General features: G+C 42.4%; 1 protein-coding gene across 3 annotated transcripts; it reads left to right on the top strand.

The window, feature by feature from the left end:
• Positions 1-501: 501 nt before the first annotated feature.
• Positions 502-23,573, top strand: LOC117812625 (pecanex-like protein 3). 3 transcript variants are annotated; one of them, XM_034683513.1, is made up of 36 exons: positions 502-836; positions 1,847-2,334; positions 3,191-3,399; positions 3,497-3,602; positions 3,711-3,750; positions 3,930-4,025; positions 4,172-5,917; positions 9,606-9,735; positions 10,015-10,184; positions 10,445-10,502; positions 10,582-10,723; positions 10,840-10,997; positions 11,783-11,936; positions 12,716-12,748; positions 12,861-13,032; positions 13,128-13,238; positions 13,335-13,426; positions 13,522-13,631; positions 14,253-14,358; positions 14,458-14,550; positions 14,644-14,794; positions 15,314-15,458; positions 15,830-16,007; positions 16,647-16,755; positions 16,994-17,123; positions 17,208-17,266; positions 17,362-17,577; positions 18,073-18,326; positions 18,455-18,685; positions 18,984-19,087; positions 19,221-19,368; positions 19,469-19,699; positions 19,804-20,078; positions 20,172-20,341; positions 20,718-21,127; positions 21,319-23,573. In XM_034683513.1, the coding sequence occupies exons 2-36, from the start codon at positions 2,182-2,184 to the stop codon at positions 21,469-21,471; spliced, it is 6,843 nt and encodes a 2,280-aa protein (XP_034539404.1). In that variant the 5' UTR covers positions 502-836; positions 1,847-2,181; the 3' UTR covers positions 21,472-23,573. The 3 variants fall into 3 exon arrangements, with proteins under 3 accessions (XP_034539404.1, XP_034539403.1, XP_034539406.1); XM_034683512.1 differs by having other exon boundaries at positions 506-861; XM_034683515.1 differs by having other exon boundaries at positions 527-861; positions 10,445-10,484.
• The last annotated feature ends 1,285 nt before the right edge of the window (positions 23,574-24,858 follow it).

Raw genomic sequence — 24,858 nt, 5'->3', positions numbered from 1 at the left:
TAGAAGGAAAATTGAAAACTTCGGAAGTGACTTTGAGAATTTAAGTTTGTGAATGAAAAACTTGGCATATAGTATAATGAAGTTTCTGATATAATCAAGTGCCATATTCCTTGTTATCATAGTAACAAACAACGTCTTTGAGTTTAAGAGAATAAACATAATTAGCAGCCGAGAATAAATGAGATTCAATGTCTTTCCAGAATCTTTTGGATAGTTCACATTAAAAAAAAGGTGAAAATTTGTTTCTGTATCGTTTTTGCAAAAGTTGCACTCATTCTCAATATCTGTACACTTGGCGATGAGGCTGTTAACAGGGTAAATTGTATGTAATATTTATTGTACCTCCTTAGCTTTATTTGTGCTACAGTATCTATAAGGTAAAAAAAAAAAGAAAATTACATTTCTCGTTTTTTTTTTATAGCAAAAACATCATCATAATGACGTCAGTGCACATGACCAATCAGCACCCTGGGAATCTCTCTCTCTCTCGCGCGCTTGATCGCTCACTGCGCGTGCGTGCGTCTGTGCGTGTGTCAACTAGTTGCTAGCTAGCGCTGGCTACTCAGTTAGCTAGCTTGTTGAAACATTCTCACTTAGGAACCGTTTTTGCCAAGGAGGCCGCTGTCGTTCATCATGAGAGAGGACCACCGCTCCCACCTCATGTCAGTCAACCTTTAACGCCAAAAAACGCAGAGGGACTTCCAGAAAACAATGATTAGTCAGCTAACGCCAACAAAAAGTGAAGCTACACTTTGTGGGCAGCCTTGCTCGCTAGCATCCTGAAGAAGCAGAGCTCTGAGATTTTGCAAGGACTGGATGCGGAAGGAGGATATGAGGCAAGCTGGACAGCTAATGCTAATAGTAAGCTTTGATGGGATCCAAATGTGGAAAACATTTCACTCTGAGCATTATTATTAAATATACCAAGCCAAGCTAAGCTAACAGTAGCTGTTGACGAGCACCTAGCCATCAACGGTGGAGCTTGTTACAGAATGGCGTTACATTTGCCCAGTTAACGACAGGGACATTACCCAGGCTGAAATGCTGATATACGCGGCCTAGCATTAGCCGGTAACTCGCAGTGTAATTGTTTTAAATGTTTGTCAGTGGATTATTTTTGCCGATTTATCGAAGTGACTGCGGTCGATGGTAGCTGAACAGGTTAGATTCTGCCAACCACAAATGCAGAGGGAAATTCGTAAGCTAGGCTAAACTGTCTGTTAGCTTGCTAATGTCAATCAGAAAACTTAATCTTGCTAGCATTGCACTGGCCTGTGCATGAAAACAGAGAGCTTTGTCATCCTGTCTGAAATCTGACATAAATGTATGCTATGTAGCCTCCCTGTTTTTTTGCTGTAGTGGAAAGTACCAACTGGGATACATGACACTAATGTTAATCACTGCAATGAACGCAAGTGTCTGCTTTAATGGTTTTAAGCTCTGTTTTTAATGATCAGTTAAAATGTCATACAACTCCACAATAGCTGGCAAAATGATGTCCCTGCTGTCTTATATTGTGTTATGAATTATAAACTTGATAGACGACAGTTTGACAAACAGTCACATTTATCTCATGATCTTCAAAATAATTCAGGATCAGTCTGTATGCTTCCATAACCACAGTATGGATTATAAGGAAGTACTTACAGTAAGGAAGAGGAACATACATTTTGAAGGTGCTGAACAGCTGACAGATTTCTAATTCGATATTTTATAACATTGTGTGATATTCAGTGTAATCTGATATTGGTTGATAATAGCCAGCATTGGTTTTCTCTTCACTGAGTGTGATGTTCATTATGCAGCTTCACACAAAGAAACAAACCAGTTTTGATCTTTCTTACAGATGAATGTGTTTTCATACAGTCAGTGGGTTACCAATGTGCCAAAAAGTCACTCTCCTGATTACTCAACAAGGATTAGGCTAGAGTGTGGCAACATCGGTGCAGGGAGAGAGCACATACTGGCACAAGAATATGCAAGGACTCTTGAACTCTACTGAAGTATACATATCCAAGACCCAGAACTACTATTCTTGATGAACCAGTCTTGGTTAACCTGCCATCCCAAATGGAAGTGCCATCATAGACACAAGATACTGTGGCTCGGACTGCTGCACAGTTTTTTGAGCTACAGCCTCGGAGGAAGCGTTTTGGCTTCTTGTTGAACCTGGAGGTGGAGATGGGTTCCCAAGCTCTTCAGATACTGCGGCAGGGGGTGTGGGCTTCACTGACAGGTGGATGGTATGTGGACCCCCATCAAAGCACCTTCTCCAACTGCTTCCACCTCTACCTGTGGATATTTCTCCTGGCCTTCCCCTTTCTGCTGTACATGGTGAGCACATTTTCCCAGCAGGGTTGACTGCCAGTTTATCCAAATAGATTAAGGATTTACTAAATTCAAGAATTCATCATTTAGAATTTTTAAAATGTGATACAAGAATTAAAACTCTTGTGTAATTTTACAACCACTGACCGCCACTGACACATCGCATGAAAGACCAACAATGGCATTATCTCATATTTTGTTCCCTTGTATTGCAAAGCATTTGACATTTTTAGAAACATGTAAAATTAATTGAGAAGGTAGACTACAGAATTAGAAAATTAGGCGACTGTTCTTAATTTGACAGTCTTGATATTGTTTGCTTCGTCTGCATGGCTATGTAACAATTAGCCTCAAAGTGCAAAAGTGAAAATGAAAGGGATTATATGAAATGTACGTTTTGATCATTTGTTGAAATTGAAAACAAAAGTGCATGCAGAACTGCACGAAGCAAGATAGGACACATTTTGAGCAGAAAGCTTTCACGTCATTGCACCTGTCCACTAACAACTTTAACATTTGTCTCAATAAGTTTGTCATACGTGTTTTAAACTATGTGGAAAAACAGGATTTGTTTAAAATCAGCCAAAATAGTTGTGGTTTCCCAGTGCAGTATATCATGCTGCACATTTGCTGCATGATAGAGGACCTCTGTTTTACATATGTATATATTTGACAAACCTTTTAAATTGTTTTAACACAAAGTCTAATCAAGGCAAATACTTTGGAAAAGATATCTAGATACATTTGACTGTAATCTTCATTGTTGCTTTCACTGCCATCACCGCATAGGTGTGTTAACTGCCCCTTTGCCTCTTTTTCATATTTACACTCAGTCTCTGTTATTGTCTTCCCTCTTCCTCAGGCTCTTCCTCCTAGCTTGGTTGTAGCAGGCGTGTATTCAGCTGTGGTGGCCGTCTTCTTCACCGCCATCAAGGTGGTGAACTACCGGCTCCACGCTATGTTCGACCTGGGGGAGATCGTGGAGAAGAAGCAGGCCTCCCTCACAGCTGATGCACCAAAAACAGAAGATGGAGATGAAGGATCAGGTGCCCATGATGGAAATCATCGCAGGTAAGACAAGTCATTTCTGACTGAGTTGGAGGGAAAATGTTTGGGATCATAATGACATGAAAGCTGAACACATAGTGTGTGTGTTACTTCTTCACAGGGATAGTCACGTTGGAGTGGAGATGACTGTGTTTCGAAAGGTGAACTCAACACCCCCTGTGCGCTGTAGCTCCCAGCACTCTCTGTTTGGATTGAACCAGGTGTCGGTGAGGAATGCCATTTTTAATAGCAGCATGTAGTCTTCACTGTTCAACCTCCAATGTCGACTGTATAGAGGAAAGTGTCCTAACTGAGTATTCTGGTTTATTCTTTAGGAGTTCTTGCCCCAGCTGGAGGATTCAGGGGGGACTAGAGGTAAATATCTCAATTAGTTTTTTCATACCAGGGTTGACGGGTGTATCGTTTTAGAAAGGGGAATGAAGTGTATAATCTCTAGTCTTATCTACACTATCCACATACAGCAACATAAAGTCAGACTGCTGTCATTTTAGCTTGTGATGAATATACATCATTGATTTTTCTTTGAACTGTAGATATCAAAGAACTAATGCGGGAACAAGGAAGCAATAATGTGATTGTCACATCAGCTCACCGTGATATCCTACGCCAGAGTTCCCAAGACACTACTAGTAAGTCTTATACTTTACAGTGAACATAAACAAGCATTTACACATTGAACACTATCTAATCCTACCCGTTTGTTACACAAATTGAAAACCTCCTTGTTACTGCCTTCAGAAGCCGTTCAGTCTGACTCTGGTCTCTTACCGTACAGGGGCGCCCAGTGTGGTCCAGTCCTGCATTGCTGCTGCTCTGGGAGGGGATTTCCCTGCTCTCATGGGAGTGTCTGAAGTGTCCATTGGGTTTGGAGAACATGGAGACTGCTTGTCTATCCCCCCTTCACCCTCCAGTCAAGAAGATGGAGGTGAGAAAGAACATTTGCAGGAAGTGGAGGAGCTACCAGGACAACTATCTCAACAGAGTCCTGAGGACAATGGGCTGGGGGCTTATTCTCCCCTCGGCCCCTCTGTTGAATCCGAGAGCCTGGGGGATACTCCCCTCAGCCCCCTTATAAAGAGCAGCTTAAGTGAGGAGCTGAGTGAAAATCTCCTGGGTTTGGGCCTTGATCCTGTGGCTTTTGCACCGGGTACTGAGCACCCTGGCAGCCGCAGTGGGGTAGCACTAGCTGCTGGATCAACAGACAGCTGTTTCAGTGCAGGTGGTGCCACCACAGACCGTGAGACACTAAGCACTGTTAGCAGTTACCGCAGTGAAAAGACTGATTCCACTCAGCTGGAAAGTCCTTCGTTCAGCCAGCCGAGGCCCGCAGATGTACAGGCTTCTGGCTCAGCACCAGCGATAGGCTCTGGCATCCCCAGATCCACAGAGGACCCAGCAGGACAGGGTGGCAGTGATACTGACAACCTGTCGGACAGTGTGCTACTGCGCTCCCCCTCCAAAGAATACTCCCTCAGTCAGGGGCTTGACAGGACACTTGTTGAAGGAGAGGATTTGCCCCCTCTACTTTGTGATATTGCACAGCCCCCTCCACTCCAGAACTCTTCCCCTTCAAGTAGTGGTCACTCAGAGGTTTGTGATTTAGACAGAACTGTCCAAGTCCCTCCTCTACCCCCTCCTAGGCAAGCCAATTCAGTGCCCTCAGGGCTGGCCCTGGGTTTAGTATGCTCTGAGCCTGCTTTGCCCATATCCTCTACCCCCTTTTTGCTGCCTGACCAGCCTGCTCTGCAAGCCCAGCAGGTTGTGCGCCCCAAAGACTTAAAGCTGCTGCGGGCCAGCGGCAGTAGTGTAGGGCACAGGCCGGGCCGAAGGAAAGCTCCACGAAGGCGGGCGGGAGCAGGGAGTAGTAGTTTTGACTGTGGCTCTTACAGGCGTCATCACAATCATAGACAACACAGAGATTACATCCCAGTGAGAAACCGACTGGGGGCCAAGGCTTACAGTGAAAGTCTGTTTGAGGATTCTAGTGATGAAGACGATGGCAGTGACATGAGCGCTGGTTCTAGTCTGGGCTCTCAGAGGAGATACAGCTCAGATGACGACGACGATGACGACGACTCGAGTTCCTCTACCTCCTGTTACTCCCCGGACCTCGCTAACACTGGCATTACTTCCCCGCTCTCTGCTGCTGCTCAACTGCCTACTCCGAGGGAAGGGGATTTACCTGAACCTGCTGGCCCCTCACATTCTCGTGCTGCTCAGCGCTCCTCAAGCACAGCGAGTGCTAAGACTCATGCCAGAGTGCTCAGTATGGATGGGGCAGGTGGAGGCCAGAGTAACACTGCAGCTTTGCCCTCCACTCTGCTTACAATGCCCTCAACCTCCACCCCTGCACCCCGCACTCTCACTATCTCCAAGTCTGATCTGGAAGCCCGCACTGTCCACACTGATGGCTTTCCCGGCGCTCATCATCATCGGCTGGATTCTCTCGGAGGCTCTTGGACCGGAAACCAGATGGGCTGGAGGGCAGAGGAGCTGGTTGAAGAGGGAGCTGTGGGTGGAGGTGAGTTTTTCTGACCTTATCAGCTGTGTCCAGGATGTGTGTTTTTTTAATTAAATGACCTCCAAGTTTTATGTGCAAGTGAAAGCAGAATGCTGGGATGGAGCAGTGTTTATTGTGAGTGGAAAAGTAACATGCTACATTTAGAGGCATACAAAGATGAGGACTCATAAGCAGACACATTAATTGAATATTTAATTGACTAAATTTACTTTTATCATCTCAAAACAAATTTTTCTGAAGAAGAAATGTCCCTTTTGTGAGCACAATTTCCCCTCCAAGGCACTTAAGCGATTAGGTAAGCACAGTTTTTATTGCACCACAGTTTTCATCAAATCTCTGGTAGAAAATAGTGTAACATGGTGATTATACACAGAGCTTATTGAAAAGGATGAACAATTCCTTTAAATTAAACACAAAAATTAACATTCCAACATCTAAAATCTCTCAACAGAGTTTTTTTTACTTCTTAGCTAAAGAAGGATGGATCACAAACATTGTAATCGTAATGTAATGATGTTTACCGCCTGGCGTAGTCTTTGACTGTAAACATATGAAGTTGTTTGAAAGAGTGTGATTTATCATTTTTAAGGCTAACATGAGTCACTAATGTGAAAATAAACATATCACTGACTGACTTTAAATTGGGTCTAGTTTCCAGAGTTATGACTCATCCTAGTAGTTTACAAATGACAGAAACGAGAGGTGGATTTTGAGATGAAGAGAAATAGCTGCTACTTACTACTTAGTCATATTTGCATGAAGTGTTGGCAGCAGCAACTAATGTTTACTCTAACATCAGGGCATACATGCTCTTGGCGACAGGGGTGCACTTTTTCAGAAGGGGTAGAGCCCACTCAGCAGCGGCTTTTTAAGTCATTACCAGTCAGTATTTTTTCACAACAATCTTTAAACTATAGATCATGTGAGCTTGTTGACCAGTAGCTACATTATTCATCATTTGGCAGGCTCAGGGTGTTGAAAACTGGTACTGGGTGGGGGTGCAGAGTCGCCGTAGTCTACAGAAACAGATGGCAAAATTAGTAGCAGACAGATTTAATAGTGGATAATAAGTCGGTGACATCATAGTGGGTTTTCATGCTGTGCACAGAAGCACTGTTTTGAGTTGAATTGCTATGGAGTCAGACATATCAGAGTGGTACATGTAAAACAGTGACCCAGAAGTGACAGGTGAACAAAACATTAGTACAAGATGATCACGTCCTAAAGAAGTGTGGAAGCATTTTATCCTCTACCCTGCAAAGAAAAAAGCGTCCCGCAGGATCTTTAAACCAACTTGTGTATCATGGGATGTAGAATGTAATGTGCAAAAGAAAGGGCATGTTGGACATCAGTCCTGTAGACATCAACTGTGACATTCAACTTTACAGTCTAAGGTTACAGCCACACTGTGTGAGCTTTCTCTCTATTTTCAGTCTCTCACCTTTAAACCTTTACCTCATGACACCATCATTTTCTCTTCTCCTCATCTCTTCTTCTTTCTCCTCACCTGCCCCTGAACAATGGAGCAAACTCTTGCCATGTTACTTTAGGAGTAGTTAGCTACACGTCAAAGAAAAAACATTTGTCTAAGAATTGAGAAGAGTAATGTTACATTTAAAAATCTGATTGCTAAATGTGATGCATTAAGTAGATGCACTTTATTATCCAATTAGTCTATTAATGGATCCAATAATCGATGGCTAGTCCACTAAATGGTTGTTAGTTGGAGCACTAGTGCTGGGCAGTACCGTTCTCTATGTTGAAACAGAGCTTGTTCAACTAATAAATAAATGTAAGAAAATAGAATCACAATACATGTCCTCTACTTCCACTGGATTTACCCTCATGATTGAGCACCTCATGGTGTCCTAACTGAAACTCTGAACAAGAGAGCGAGGCATGAGTCAACAAAGATATTAAAAGTTATTAGTGTGCTTTTTAAAATTGCATTTATTTGTTTTTTATTATTCTTTTTAAAAAATGTTCACAGTGTGTACAAGAGCCTGGGTCAAAGCATACAGATATGATCCACCTTCACCCCACCCCCTAACCCCAATAAGTAACAATAATGATAGTAGTAAAAGTAATAATAATTATAGTAATAATAATAAAATAAATAATAATAATAATAATAAGAATTATTATTATTATTATTATAATTATAATTATAATATAGATAGTATGAATAATAATGGTAACAATGATAAATATAACAATAAATAAATAACAATAACAGAAATAGTTAATATAAATAATAATAATAATAACAATAGATAGTATAAATAACAATAGTAATAATAATAAATATAATAAAACAAATAATAATAATAATAGTAATAGTAATAATAATAAATATAATAAATATGATTATAATAATATTAACAATAATAAAAAATAAATAATGATATTGATGAATATAGTAATAATGTGTGGGGAGTCATTCCATTTACAGTTCATGAGGATGCACAACACAGACATTTGTACCCAAAAATATTGTATAAAACAAAGTTTAAAACAGCAACAGAGTAATGTATAAGAATTAATAGTGACTTGTCCATAGTCTATGGTACAAATTTAAAACTATATATTTAGTTCCATAGGACCTTAACCATTATTCATTTCTCCTAGAGACTTTTTCAAAGTTGGAGAAGAGCCAAAACCAAAGATCTTGAAAAACATGTCCTCTCTTGTGTCATTCCAAAGTCAGTTTCTTGAAGGGCAAACTTGTGTGCTTTGATAGTTACTAAGTTAACACAGTCACACACAAACACACCCATACAGTTTATATTACAGGCACACTCAGTGATACACACAGCAGAATGGATGTGACTAATACGACAGCACTTTGTGAGCACAGACTTCATAAATGGTGTGAAGTCTTGATTTTCTCACCTCTTCCAAAACGATAAAAAATACACAAACATTATGATAATGAGGAAGTTGAAGGACAGTTTAATTACATTTCACAAGTTGAGGCTTCTAGCCAATGACTGGGTGTTTAAACTTTTGACTTGTAGTACTTATCTGGGTTTCATTGTTATGTTGCCAAATCCTCCAAATGTGCATGTTTGACCCGTCACAGTCCTGCACTTTCCAACACTTCTCAGAAGTCAATAAGCTGTCAGCTCTAGTTAGAGGAACAACTGTGAGTAAAGCGTTGAGAGGAAATGTCCAGGTGATGTAGTCTTACTTGTTTGTATGAAGCTTAAAACAAACGCATGAACCAGAGAACAAAGAGAGGAAAATATTAGCTAAAGAAACATCAAAGACATTGACACCCAGTGAGAGCATTACAGGGAGATTCTACAGATATACTGTGGTTTCTGTTTCCTGTTGCTGCCAATTTTTCTTTAAAGTGAAGCTCTACTGCAATGCATTAGAATATTTTTCATAAGTGTCAAATTAATCTTTACCATAATTAGATTATCTAATCACTAGTTCGGCCTATTTTACCCTACAGTTGAATATATTCTCATTAACACAGACAGGTTTGAGATTATTATGCCTGGATAAGTGTTTCAGTAATTATTGACATAATATGAAATATCATCAATGAGTAATTACTACTAATGTACTAGTAAGTGTATTTTTGTGTCTATACGTATGTGCTATAATGTGCCCTTGTATGTCGCACACTGACACTGTAATGTATCCCCACACACTGATGTAACTGATAACCCTTCCTCAGCCATGGCTCCAGAGGACGGGGGCAAACACGACTCAGTCAGCAGTGTTAAGAGGACCCAGGCCATCCGCAGGAGACACAATGCTGGGAGCAACCCTACACCGCCCCCATCCACCATGGGATCCCCTCCCAGGTATGTCTGAAAAGGAGCAGAGCTGGGTCAGGGTTTATGCTAATGCTCGAACAATCACTAAACAGAAACATTGCTGTAAGAATAATGAACCCAAATCAAAGTTGTGCCTGTGTTTCTGAGAGAAATAAACAGGAAATGTATATCCACAGAAAATTCTGGAGAATAAATTAGAAATGTTATTTACATTAAACTAGCTCTCAGGGTACAGACTAGCTTAATTACATGTTAAACCTAATATACAACCAAGTCATTCTAAATTATTTGTGTTTGTACCTGTAGCCTTCAGGATCTCCAGCGGGCACGGACCTCCTCTCATTCACGGACCCGCACACTTCCATCAGCCTTACAGTTTGCCTCCTCACTCCTACTGCCCCGCAGTGGCATCCATGAGGCCTCCACCTTTGACGACACATCAGAGGGGGCAGTGCACTACTTCTATGATGAGAGTGGTGAGTTGAAGTGTTAAGTGCTCATTTTTCACATGTAAAAAAAAAAAAATAATTGACCAAAGTGGTGTACATGTAACATAAAAATCATAATTTTAGAAACTTAGATCAACTTAAAGACAACAGGACAGGAAAATTGTAAAAGTCTTCTGACCAATAGAACATGAACAAGGGTTAGAAATAAGCTCCTCTCTTGCAGAGATAAAGCCAAAGACTTAATGTGAGATTTGAGGATGTTTGATGTTTTCATTGTTCCGTAACAGGAGTGAAGAGATCCTACACATTTGGACCTGCTGGAGGCGGGTATGAGGACCCAGTACAGTAAGTTATGAAGTCTTTAGTACTAGTTGTACTAAAGCCATGACAAAGCTGCAAATTAATGCCGTGAAATGTCTCGCAGGGAAAGGGAGAGACAGTCCCAGTCCTCAAGCTTCACCTCCACTGAGGTCCAGGAAGGGGCTCCAGTTCTGTCTATGCTCCAGCCCAGACCCGTGGTTTTACAGGGTATGCAGGTGCGCAGGGTGCCTTTGGAAATGCCTGAGGTCAGGATTTTTTTTTTTTAATTTGGATTTGGCAGATTATGTTTATACATCAGGACTCTCTTTACCTCAGGCTGACCTTGTTGTTTCCCTTCCTTGATTCATCACTTTCGATTTAGTTTGATCTGGATCACGAGTCTCTGCAAGAGTCTCAGGAAAACACTCTGATGATCGAGGAGAAAGCCAAACCCAAACAGTACTATCGCTTTTGGGTGCTCCCCGGGAAGTGGCTCAGGGTTCGATATGATCGATTGGCTCTCCTGGCTTTATTGGACAGGTAGGCCAGACTGCTGGAGTCAGAGAGAGATAAATAATACTCTGTTCGGGCTCTTGTTCTCTGAAACAAAAAGAGCACTTTGTTCGTTGTTGTCTCTGATACCTTTGACCAATCTGTAATAAATAATTTACATCTGCATTTGAAGCATAGTTTAATCCCTTATATTCTTTAGTTTCCTTTTGTTCTTTATTTAAGAAAAACAGTTTTCTGTTGCTGAAACTCCAAACAGGATGTTGCATTAATTATTCATCTGTGTTGACCAACTTCTCGTGCTATTTTTAGAAAGTGAAGCAATAGTAAACTAAAGAAAGTTAACTATAAACAGAGTGAGCAGACCAGCCGATGGCCTCCTGATGGTTCAAATAAATATTTTAAATTCAGGCAGAGCGAGTAATGTTCTGTGAAAAAGGTGCACAAAGACCAGTCCAAGCCTAAAGCAGTCATTCAAAATCAAGCACAACCATTTATGTATTGTTTCTCAAGAGAGGTTGAAACCACAGTGCTTCTGTGTGAAGAGGCAGCTTATCATTGATGCTTTAGAGGTCTGGTCTGTGTTTAGATGCTGTTAGTCAAGAGCTCTCTGAGAAATACAGTAACAGAGTGCAACCAGTGTAGTGTGTCCTAATTCTACATCCAAGCTCTGTCTCAAAGGTTCTCAATAGAGCATTAGATACATTTTTATCAAGATCTGTGAAAGGTTTTGCATGCCTGCTGGTTGTTATGTAGACCGTAGCTGAACAGGGAGGTTCAAACATAATGTGGATGTATCTGCTGTCTGTCTCCAGGAACCGGCGTGTGGGGGAGAACGTGTTTGCCGTGGTGCTGGCCAGTTTGGTGGCCTTCCTGGGGTTCCTCCTGCTGCTCCAGGGCTTCTTCAGGGACATCTGGGTCTTCCAGTTCTGCCTGGTTATTGCTAGCTGCCAGTACTCTTTACTGAAGGTGCATTACCCTTGAATGTTATAACCATGAGTGGAAACCTTACATCTATTCATTTTTACTTATTTTTGTAATGTTTGTGTTAAAATGGGCAGAAACTGTACACTATTATTGTTCTTATTTGAACTTAAATGTACTGTGTTTTGATTTTAGGGGTTGATTTAGCAGTCATGACTGTGAATGAGCTAAACCCAGAATACACAGTTGGTCTCAGTATTAGGAAAGGACATTGGTTCCAACGATCTGTCTGCATTCTCACATGAACTAACAGAAGAGAGAACACAGTGTTAGGGTTATTCCTCTGTGAACAGCAAGCATGACAGCCTGCCTGACCATTTTGCCACAAAGTTGCGATTTGTATCACTCTGCAGCCCCCATCAAGACTCCAACATTATTAAATACAGCTCACTGAAGTTTGCAGGAGATCTTTTGACAGCAGTCATGAGGGAAACTCTGCTGCAGAACTGCTCAAACAGCAGATCAGCCAACAAAGATTTTGGACCTGCCAGAAGTCCATCAAATAGTCCAGCAGTCACAGTTTAGATAGTTTGGGTCATTAATTTTGACCTCTCTTCTCTCCTTTAACCAAACTCCACAAGATTTGTCCAGAAGCCAAAGTAGTTTTAAATTTTGGAGTGTTTTCAGGATTTCATTCCTACTCTTTCTTCATGCTTTGAAAAGATGAAAGGTTAAATTTTAATGTGTGTGCACAGAGTCCTACCTCATTTCAGTGATCTGTTTAATGTGATGTTTTTTCTCACATGTAATGTCTCTTTGTTTAGAGTGTACAACCAGATGCAGCTTCTCCCATGCATGTGAGTACTGGCCTCTAATGTTATTATGCATTACAACCACAGCAGAAGCAGTGCGTTTCACCTTGTAATTGTTGTGTAACTGTGCCTCGTCTTTTCCTCTCTTACTACACAGGGCCATAACTGGATCATTGTGTACAGTCGGCCGGTCTACTTCTGCTTGTGCTGTGTGATGATCTGGATCTTTGACCTGTCTGGACGCTCCAGCAGCCTGCAGCCTTTCTCCCTCTACGGTGTCACCTTCTTCTCGGCACACTTCTTGCTCTGTGTCAGAGATATGCTCGTTGGTATGTTTCAACACGTGACTCATGAACATTAGCTGTTTTTTATTTTGTTTTGTGAAAATGCCTAACGTGTCGTTGTTTTTTTTTTTGTCCTGCAGTGTTTGCCTTGTGTTTCCCGGTCATTTTCCTGTTTGGGCTGCTACCTCAGGTCAATACTTTTGTGATGTGTCTGCTGGAACAGATTGACATGCACGTGTTTGGTGGAACTGGTAAGAAGATGTTCTCACAGAGGGGATGATTATGAAAGTGTTGAAATGTCTTTAAACCGACTCACTGAATCTCTCTGTTTGTGTTTCCTTTCTCAGCCACAACCAGCCCCCTCTCATCTATGTTCAGCCTCATCCGCAGTGTGTTGGTGGCTGCTCTGCTGTATGGATTTTGCCTCGGTGCTATCAATGTAAGAGGAACAGAGTTTCATCACTAAAATCAGGTTTTTCTGATTGGAATGGACAGTCCTAATTATAATATTGTTTTTATCCTGCTTTCCATCAGGCACCTTGGGGGGACGCCCATGTGCCAGTACTGTTCTCTGTGTTTTGTGGCCTGCTCCTGGCCTTGTCCTACCACCTCAGCCGCCAAAGCAGTGATCCCACCATCCTTTGGTTAGTATTCTGTGTGTCAACATGAGCCTTGGATATCACAGTTCATTTAAATGCCCTCCTGCTAGATTTAGGTTAAGGAGTGATGTTTTGCTGTTGACAAGTCCAGAAGAATACCTGAAAAACATAAACGCACCAACATGAAATCTTGTTAAATTTTTTTGCAACAAAACAGGTTTTATTCAAACTTGGATATTTAGTGAAACTTGTTTGTTTTTGTTTTCCCAAATTTAGATATTTAGCTTCACAGTTTGTATCCAAAGAAAACATTTAAGTTTCTTGGTCAACTGTCTAATAGAAAAAGTCACTTCAGCTTTCTTCTGTAATGCAGCTGCAACCTGAGGCATAATTTTAGGCTTACGTCTGTTTTCCTAAATTTATCCAGTAATGTAACTTAGCATTGTGTAATTGGTGCAGAGTGCTGCCAAAACACAAGCGATCCACACACAGAAAGGAGGCTGAACACACCCTTTGTTGACACTGATTGAACACTGATGCTGCTACTGCTCAGCTGCAGACAAGCTGCTCTCAATGTGTGGCCCGTGCAGACTTTGATGTTACATCTCAGCTTTTTGTTGTGTTCTCATTTTTCTTTTTTGGATGTTTTTGAACTGCTTTCATCAGGTCATTGGTCCGGTCTAAGTTATTTCCAGAGTTGGAGAACCGAATGCCAGAAGAACCCCCTGTGGAGATCAAGGACCCTCTTCCTGAGAAGCTGCGTAACTCTGTGGTACAGATCACTGCTCACTCGCCTGCACAGACAGTTTCACTTTAATTTCATGGTGTCAGTAATTTTAAAGTGTTACGCCTTCTCCCCGTCTCTTTGCAGAAAGAGATCCTGCATTCAGACCTCGTCATGTGTCCCCTCATGGCTGTGATTACTTTCGCCATCAGTGCCAGCACAGTTTTCATCGCTCTTCAAGTCAGTCGGAGCAGGGTTTATGATCCTTTTCTTACAACACATTTCCTCGAGGATGATTAGACTAATTTCCCTCTTTGCTCCTTCCATCCACAGCCTGCTCTAAGCTTTGTCCTGTACATCCTGGCCGGAGTCGTAGGCTTCATCACACATTATCTGCTGCCTCAGCTCCGCAAACAGCTGCCATGGTTCTGCCTGGCTCACCCTGTGCTCCGCTCTCGAGAGTACAGCCAGTTTGAGGTTCGAGGTGAGAGCCTGACAGTTCTTTAAAAGCCTACTTTATGAACAACTGGGATCGTTTGTTGAAGAAATGAACCCCCACTGAACATCACTAACAGGGCCTTACAGAGTTCCTCAGTAAAACGCTGTGCACTTACTATTAAACAGCCAAGGAGCACATTATGAATATCAAATACAGACTTAAAATCAACACTACTGCTTTGATAGCTGAATTGAAACATAACAAGCGACAGGGTGCCTTATTTTTAGTATTCTTAAGTGTTTTTGTCCGTGTAAATTAACTTCACACTGCATGCATGGAAATGCACCTTGTCTCCTCTTGTACATCTGTACCTGATAAAAGCTAGGAATGGTGCACTGTACAAGCCACTGTGCTAACATCTTGTTTTTTAACTTCAACAAATTTCCTGCCGGATCTATTTCACAGCTGCTTAAAAAAAAAAGCTTCAGGAGAAACCAGAGGGGCAAAAGTCAAAGTTGAGAGTGTGCACTTGTGTGATGTCATTTTGCTCTGTGTTTGCCTCAGACGCTGCTCAGCTGATGTGGTTTGAGAAGCTTTATGCGTGGCTGCAGTGTGTGGAGAAATACATCATCTACCCAGCTGTGGTGCTGAACTCCCTGACGACAGAAGCTCAAACCGTGGGACAGAACCATAAAGAGCTCGACATCTAGTAAGTCTTTCCTCAAAAGGTCCTGTAACAGTTCCTCATCAAGCCTCTGCCTTTCCAGAGATATGTGCATCAAATGGTCAGAGTAGAAAGTTAGACTTACAGACATGCAGAATCATGGAATATTGCTCCTTTCTTGCAGGTTTTGCTCAGTTGCAGATACTTACAAATATCTGCTACTCTTTTGTCCTCTTCTTAAATCATGGGCCAGCTTGTCTGTATATTAGTCTTTGTAAAGGCAGATATGCTTTCTGTAAAACTACCACATTAAGGCAGCAGTTTGAGAGCAGATCTCATGTATTTCTATGGACTTTGGTTTGAGCAGTTTATGTCAACATGTGTCACTAATTTATTCTCATTCTCAACCCCTGCAGCAGCCGGGCTCTCTTCATCTCAATAGCAGGCATGAAGCTGCTGCGTTCATCTTTCTGCACCCCCTCGCACCAGTACGTCACATTGTGCTTCACTACGCTCTTCTTCCACTTCGACTATCCGCACTTCTCAGAGACCTTCCTGATCGACTACTACTTCATGTCCATTCTCTTCAGCAAGGTAAGAAACACATCATCACTAAGGTTAAACTACTGAATCTCCAGTGTGCACAACAGACTGCTTAATGTTAATGTAATGAGCCATTTAAGCATAGACCTTGTGTGGTTTAACGTCCTTGTGCAGGGTCGATGATTGTCTTCTTGACAACTGTGAAGTCAGCAGTCTTTCCTGTTATTGTGGTTTTGTGTGATCTAGACTGAGAGATAAATGGTATTTATACTGTTTGAATAGTGAGCTCAAAATTAAATATTCTAATATTTTGAGATTTGTATTTTATATTTTTTGAGCTGTGGGTCATAACTATCAAAATCAAACTAGAAAATGTTTCAAACATTTTAGTTTACATGTAACAAGTCTACAATATTAAAATTTTTCACTTTCCTAAATGAATGATGAAAAATATTGAACTCTCTCACAACATTCTAATTGATTTGACATGCACCTATAAAGATGAGTTTGTCCAACTGTATGCTTTGCTGCATCTGTAATCACACCCAACAATGATGTCACAGGATCCCAGAGTACACCTGTGCATCACTTCAGCATGCTGACAGGTTAAACAGCTAATGCTTAGTGTCTGTGTGTGTATATGAATGTAATGACATGTGTGTTCAATGTATTTGTCCTCTGTTTTCTCAGATGTGGGACCTGCTGTACAAGCTGCGCTTTGTGTTAACATACATCGCCCCCTGGCAGATCACATGGGGCTCTGCCTTCCACGCCTTTGCTCAACCCTTCGCTGTGCCCCGTATCCTTTACCTTTTGATTTTTGTTTTGTTAATTTTTGTTACTTTTCAATTATGAATAGGACAGTTAAAGCAAGACAGGAAATCATCAATCTATCAAACAATCTTTATTTATATAGCACCAAATCACAACAAACATTATTTCAAGACGCTCTACAAACAGAGCAGGTCTAGACTATAAGAGGCAGTCCCATCTTAAAAACATTTTTGACGTAACATCCTTAACTCTGGTTTCTTCAGACTCTGCTGTTCTTTTTGTTCAGGCCATCTTTTCTGCCATCTTTTCCACCCCTCTCAACCCTGTCCTAGGCAGCGCTGTGTTCGTCACCTCATACACCAGACCTGTCAAATTTTGGGAACGAGACTACAAGTATGTTTTTGTAAAGTTATAACCTCTGCAGGAATGTCAGCAGTGTATTTCTTTCAGCTCTAATGCTATTTATTGTGTTCACAGCACCAAACGCGTCGATCATTCGAACACCAGACTGGCTACTCAGTTAGACCGCAACCCAGGTATGCTCTAACATTCCCCTGACATACCAGCAGCTCTATTTGACTCTTATTTTTTTGTGCTGTAACCATGTTCTTGGTCTCTTCTTTGCCTGAAGGAGCCGATGACAACAACCTGAACTCTATTTTCTACGAGCACCTGACACGCTCTTTGCAGCACAGCCTGTGTGGAGACCTGCTGCTCGGCCGCTGGGGCAACTACACCACAGGCGACTGCTTCATCCTCGCCTCGGAGTATCTCAACGCTCTGGTGCACATCATCGAGATCGGCAACGGCCTGGTCACCTTCCAGCTGAGGGGCCTTGAGTTCAGAGGTCAGCAGCATGGGATGATTGTAATGTTTGCAACTTGTATTTTGAACAGCACAACCCATCTGTATCCATATTTGTTCCTTTTTATTTAACATTATTTTTTGTGCCACTTCTTATGGTGTATTTTTATCCATCTGAAAATAAGATCACTCTCAAAGCCGCAGGTTTATTTTAAGGTTGTTCAAGAAGCTGAAAAAGATAGCAGTTGTGCGTCACTCTCCAAAAGGAGCTTGTCACTTGCCAGTAAAGCAGGGCTTTAAAGTCTTAAACAATAAAAATCTAAATCCTCTTATATACATTTGGATTTTTATGCAAAAGAAAAGGTTGTTTATTCATATAGTCCTTTATGTAGCCCAGTCAAATCATGACAAATTCTTTTAATTTATGTTAAATCTAAGATTATTTTGCCTAATGTGTCACAGATTGAAATGTAACAACTCAACACAGGGAGGCTTTTTGCACATGCAGTCATTCCTCATCTGCTTCACATCTGTGCAGGTACCTACTGTCAGCAGAGGGAGGTAGAGGCCATCACGGAGGGGGTGGATGAGGATGAGGGCTGCTGCTGTTGTGAGCCAGGTCACCTCCCACACATGCTGTCATTCAATGCTGCCTTTGGGCAGCGCTGGCTGGCCTGGGAGGTGGCAGCCACCAAGTACGTATTAGAGGGCTACAGCATCAGCGACAACAATGCAGCCTCCATGTTGCAAGTATTCGACCTTCGTAAGATCCTCATCACTTACTATGTCAAGGTATGCCTATGATGAAAGAGCTAATTTACATTTACATTTACATTGTGTATTATGCTTTTAACATGATTACTACCTCATTTTTTAGCTGCTGATGACTCACATCTGTGTTTTATTGTCCCCTTGAATAGAGCATCATCTACTATGTGAGTCGATCCTCTAAGCTGGAGGAGTGGCTGACAAATGAGACTGTTCAGGAGGCTCTGCGACCTTGTCTTGGGCCTAACTACGTAGACAGTGACCCTACCTTCAACCTGAACATAGATGAGGACTACGACCACAGGGCCTCTGGCATTACCCCCTCCTCATTCTGCATGATTTATCTGGACTGGATTCAGTACTGCAACAGCAGGCGTCAAACGGTCAGCCTTTAACATCTCCCTTTTTTTCCCCTGTACTAGTAATCCGTATTATGTTTCTTTGCTGAGCTGTAATCACACAAAGCCTCTCACAGCATGACTGAAAAAAAACTATCTGAATATGTCACCTTCGTCAGCTTTACACACGTCTTTAAAGACAGACAGTTTCATGCTTAGTGTGTCTGTAGGACAGTCGGATTGTAAAGCTAATATTGTAACATAAAGTGATCCCAAGTAGTTTTAGTAGATCAAATAACTTTTTTATGTGTCATTTTGAATCTGAACCTCTGTGCTATTGCAGCCAGTGGCCTGTGAAAGAGACTCTCCTCTTGTAAACCTGTGTTTCGGGCTGTGTATCCTTGGAAGAAGAGCTCTGGGCACGGCGTCCCACAGCATGTCTGCAAGGTAAGACAAACCAAGCCTACCTGTAGACTCCCAGATGGAACTACCTGTACCTGTCACTAACCCAAACATGTTGTAGAAATACACAAGAATGTTTTTTTTTATTTGTTTTTACAATTCTTTCTATTTGTGACAGCTTGGAGCCGTTCCTCTATGGCCTCCATGCTCTCTTCAAGGGAGACTTTCGCATCACGTCTCCCAGGGATGAATGGGTGTTTGCAGATATGGACCTGCTGAATCGGGTCGTGGCGCCAGGAGTACGGATGTCTCTCAAACTGCATCAGGTAGCGCTTGCTTTGCCATAAAGAAGAAGAAAAGCTCTCAGGTTTGCTTTTTTTTTTTGTCACTCAACTAAGACAAACACTGTAATCTGAAATCCTCCAGGACCACTTTACATCCCCGGATGAGTACGAGGATCCCATGGTTCTGTACGACGCCATCACTGCCAACGAGGAGAAGATGTTGATATCTCATGAGGGTGACCCCGTGTGGCGCAGCGCTATTCTAGCTAACATGCCTTCATTGCTCGCGCTGCGCCACATCATGGATGATGGCAGCGATGAATACAAGATCATCATGCTGAACAAGAGGTTCCTCAGCTTCAGAGTCATCAAGGTAACTTCTTATCACTTCATATATGTATGAGAGAATGTTTCTGCCCCACCTGTAACTAGGTACGTGTAATGCTGTTTGTACTGAGTCTACTCTGTGTATGACAGGTGAACAGAGAGTGTGTGCGTGGGCTGTGGGCAGGGCAGCAGCAGGAGCTGGTTTTCCTGCGTAACCGTAACCCTGAGCGCGGCAGCATTCAAAACGCCAAACAGGCCCTACGGAACATGATCAACTCCTCATGCGACCAGCCCATCGGCTACCCTATCTACGTGTCCCCCCTCACCACCTCCTACGCCGGAGGGCACAGCCAGCTCCGCTCTGTGTGGGGAGGACCTGTAAGCCCACACAACATTTACACCTGGCTCATCAGCAGCTGGGACAGGTACATGGTTTAGACTTGATATAATAAATGAACACACTCAGGGACGGGGATGTTTGTGCTGACATTTGCACTGTGGTATTTGTCTCTCTGCAGGTTACAGAAGGGTTGTGGTGCTGGCTGTAACAGCGGAGGAAACATTGAGGACTCCGACTGTGGAGGCGGCTCCACTTCCATCTCTACCAACCCAGCCATTCACACCACCCAGAGCACACCTGCCTCCAGCCTTCCCCAGCCCCACATCACCACTCTCCAGCCCCCAATGGGTAAGATGTCAAAGAATTGATAATCAGTGCACCTGATCGAGTAGGACAGAATTTGTAGATAGAAGTAAGATGTTAGTCGATGTTTGGCCTTTCACTTTTCATTGTCACAACAGTATGAACATGTGCAGCACTAACAATTACTAAGACTTCATGGAGTACATAGAATTTAAAAATGGTATTTTATGTACACAGGCAATGCATTTATACAGGATGTGAACATTTGATGAATCAGATAAGGTCTTCTTTTAATCTCATTGCAATTGTGAGGAAGCTAGTACAAGAGGCTACTTCAACATTTGTTTCTCAGTTGATGAATAATAAAGTTATTGCAGTAATTTTCTCAATCCTAATGACTTAAATGCATTCTTTCTTTTAGGTACAGACAACCCCTTAGGTCCAACCCAGAGCTGGCCTCATCACCCCCAGCCTCTCCCATTAGCTCTTCTCAGCCAATCCGAGGGCAGGATTGAGGCAGGACTGCTCACATCCCTCCAGCGTACATCCTCCATCCAGGGGCTCCTGGGCCAGCAGCTGTCCAGCTCCCAGCTCTCCTTCAGCAGCACCATGGCTCCTCCCCCTCTGCCAGGTTCAGAGCGCTTCTGCCCAGCCAGCCTCTTGGAGAACTCGGGCCACAGAGCGGGCCAGCGGGCTGGCCTCAGCCTTGGCCAAGGCAGTGGACTTCACTATGAGAGCCACTTTGGCAAGTGGAGTTTTTCAGGCAGGAAGGGCTTTAACGGACCAGCCGCAGTGGAGGAAGGAGGACCAGTACAGACCATACGCACACAGGTGAGGAGGCTGCCTGTTGGTCACTCTAAACAAATGTTAGATTATCTTTGCCTGTTGATCGAAGCCATGCTGAGAACTATTCACCAGAATGTTTTAGGTTCTGTAAAATAGCATCATAGTGTCTCATTTGTCAGAAACAGTCAGATTATCATGTATGAACATTGTTTTTATTTCTTCTGTCTTTTTTCCAGCCTGCTCCTCCTGCACTCCTACATGAGACCAGTCTAACACATGATCCCCTGGGAGTCACTCAGACGCTGGACCCCACCCTGCTGAATGCAGGGGACCCCCCCACCCCCCGAGAGGAATCCACAGAGCTGCCTTTACTCGAGCACCTGCGCTGAGTCTGCACCAGGAAGACCCCGGGTGACAGTCTCTGCAGCAAAAGCACATTCGGCGGTCGAATCTGGACCAGACTCCAGACTCATTCCAGCCCTTTGGGACTCATTCCATCATCCCTCCTTTAACTCAGTTGAAACATGACTTCTAAATCCTCTAATGGCCGACTGCAGTACTGGATAGATTCAGTTAGACAAACATCTCCCCTCTCCGTGTCAGCCAAAGGAGTGAAACATCTGATAGCATGCTGAGCTGATGCACGTCAGATCATGAAATGATTTCAGCCAAAGTCCGCTTTCACCGGGACTTGTAGGCTTGATGGCGTTCTCATTCTCTCTGACGAAGGCACACAGTGTCTCTATGGACAACCTTTAAGTTGGAACAGTAGTGACAGGCCAGAAAGGCCAGTGCAATGAAAAGGGATATTTCGCTTGAGGATTGATTATTTTTCTATACTGAAGAAAAAAATATGAACTCTGACTTTCTCTCACTTGACATCTGCAGCAGATTTTTTTTTTTTTTTGCATAAGTAATTGAAAAAAAAAAAAAAAAGTGTGGCTGTTAAGTGCAGGTGAAGGATAAGTGGAAACCACAATAAGCCTTGTTTTCTTTTTCCCCGTTCATCACCCTCATCTGACCTACAGTTATGTTTCAAACAATATTTAACAGAAAATAATGACCAAGTTCAGGAGCCTCAGCATCGTCGTCTTCTTCTTCCCTGCACATTACTCATACTGGACAAGAAAAAAAAAACAACACCACCAAAACTGTCATCTGTTTCCTCTTGCTTATTTCCCACAGAGGTTCCTGACCACATCAAGACTCAACAGGTCTGTCTTGGAACAAGTTTCAGGGAATACAAAAAGAAAACTCCCTTCCACCCCCAGCCAACATGTGGTGCTTTTACCGCTAGTTTACAGTCTATGTAGGCTTGGATACGACTCCTGAATCTGACTAGCAGAGTGGAAACCTGGGATGAGTTCAGGTGGAGCTGCTGCGCTCGGATCAGGATCGAATTGAGAAAAATTCCAATCTGTGAAATTGTGTTGATCACAAACTTACAAACTTGGAGTGTTGGAAACTTAAAGCCTTTATTATTTTGGTGAGTGGAATGTCTTTTTTTTTTTTACTTTACTTGAAGAGTTCCTCAGTGTCTAAGGTGCACTGAGTTTGTTTTCTTTGGATGATCAATAACACCTCCCCCTCTGATCAGATCCACTCAGCTCATGACTTTCTCAATAGCAGAGACCCAGGCGGCTTTGTGCAGGGGGCTCCGTTTTCTCCCTCCCTGTTTCTATACTACTGCTTCTGCATCTCCTGCTACTGCAAATATACCCACTACTACTACTGCTGTCTCTACAACAGTTAATCCAGCGTTTTAGTTGGAAACACAAAGCTGAATAAATACTGAAAGCAAAGGTGGAATATTTATTTGAATACTATTGTCTTATGTCAGATATCTTTAACGGGGTTTGTCAATATTGTATGCTGATGTAACCAATTTGGGAATCTGCCTTCTGTCGACTCCCCTCCCTCCCTCCCTCCCTCCCTCCTTCCCCTCAATTTGTTTGCTGTCATCACATTTGTTTCATCTCACTGATGGCTGGTCTTTATTTTTATTTTTTTTAGTGTGAAATAACTGGAAGTGTTTCCTGAGAAGTCACTTGACGTTGGTTTCTTTCCCACTCTTGCACTCTTTTTGTTCCCCCACTGTGAAAGGCGATTTAAAACACTGACTAAGAGGGTTGCGGTAGATGGTGTGACGCAAGAAGAAGCTGGAAGACCGACTCAATTCGGCCATAACTGTTCCCCTTTGGTTGCTTTGTCCCAGTGCACCCGGTCTAATAAATAACCTCTTTCTGCAGCTTCAAATACTGCAGAGGAAACTCTGTGTGCTGGTTTTTCTCTCCAGTGGTGGTGTCCCCCCCCCCCTGTAGAAAACTTGAAAAGATGGCCAGTGTTCTCAGGGTTGAAAAACAAGGACAGATATTGGCACAGTCACCATAAGGAAGAAACTAATGAGGATGGATTGAAGTGAGGTGTGTAGAGCCCTGAGTCAGATTGAGAATAAAAAGGCCTCTCTTATTTTGAAATTTCTTCCCCACAATTTCTGACTTAAGCGTCATTTTCTCCCCTCAACTTTCAGCTTCTGGCAAAATCTAAACAAGGGACACACAAAACAAAGCTGCTTCCTTTTTTTAAAATCTATTTCAGCGGCCTGGAGATTTCTGTGAAGAAGCTAGGACAGGTGAAAAGTGCAACAGTATCCCTCTCTAAAAACGTGCTTGTAACTCCCTCGACTCAGGAAAAACAGAGACTTTCTGATCCGTGCTGTTTTCTGTTTTTCTTTCTTCCCTTATTCATCTTGTATCCAAAGCAACAGGGAGTGCTTTTGTTTTTATATGATTATCATTTTTATGTTTGCTGGGAGTGAGGAAAGCACAAGTTCACAGACAGACCTGGGTGTCAATAAAAAGGGATTTCTTAATCTCCGATATATTATGTACAGCATGTTTGGTATATAAATATATATTTAAAATATAAATCTATTTTATTATTATTGGAGTTTTGGGTTCTTTTACATTGAAGACACTATTTTGAGGTTTAGGGGAGGGACTCTCATGTTTACCCATCAGAGGGGGGAGCTGAGTGGAGAGGGGCACTCTTCACATTGAAACGTGCAGAATGGGAAAAATCAATTCAAACTTCTTTTGCACAAAATGTATCATACACCATCCCACTTGGTTATCGTTTTATTGTTTTAGTTATTTTTTGGAAGAGGGGTCTTTTATTTAAGAACTTAAAGTCATTGTTCAATGTTCTGTACAGTTTTTTATGTGATTTTTTTCCCTCCTATTTAAATTAAAGGTTTTTGTGTCTTGTTTGCAAATGAACTACTGAGTGACTTCCTTTTCCTTCTCCCTCAACCTGTACTTACAGTATCTCACAAACGTGAGTACACCCCTCACATTTCTGCACATATTTAATTATATCTTTTCATGCGGCAACACTGCAGAACTGACACTTTGATACAATGTAATGTAGGCAGTGTACAGCTTGTATAACAGTGTAAATTTACTGTCCCCTCAAAATAACTCAACACACAGCCGTTAATGTCTAAACCACCGGCAAGTGAGTACACCCCCAAGTGAAAATGTCCAAATTGGGCCCAAAGTGTCAATATTTTGTGTGGCCACCATTACTTTCCAGCACTGCCTTAACCCTCTTGGGCATGGAGTTCACCAGAGCTTCACAGGTTGCCACTGGAATCCTCTTCCACTCCTCCATGACGACATCACGGAGCTGGTGAATGTTAGAGACCTTGCGCTCCTCCACCTTCCATTTGAGGATGCCCCACAGATGCTCAATAGGGTTTAGGTCTGGAGACATGC

The sequence above is a fragment of the Notolabrus celidotus genome, chromosome 5, assembly GCF_009762535.1.
Source record: "Notolabrus celidotus isolate fNotCel1 chromosome 5, fNotCel1.pri, whole genome shotgun sequence".
Classification (NCBI taxonomy): Eukaryota; Metazoa; Chordata; class Actinopteri; order Labriformes; family Labridae; genus Notolabrus; species Notolabrus celidotus.
The sequence above is the reverse complement of the archived record's forward strand: the minus strand, read 5'-3'. Positions and strand labels throughout refer to the sequence as shown.

Bases quoted from the DNA above. Each gene is read 5' to 3' on its own strand.
- LOC117812625 (XM_034683513.1), top strand. From the start codon at position 2,182: ATGGGTTCCCAAGCTCTTCAGATACTGCGGCAGGGGGTGTGGGCTTCA. The intron at 12,749-12,860 runs GTGAGTACTGGC...CTTACTACACAG, and splicing joins ATGCAGCTTCTCCCATGCAT to GGCCATAACTGGATCATTGT. The intron at 19,088-19,220 runs GTAAGACAAACC...TATTTGTGACAG, and splicing joins TCCCACAGCATGTCTGCAAG to CTTGGAGCCGTTCCTCTATG.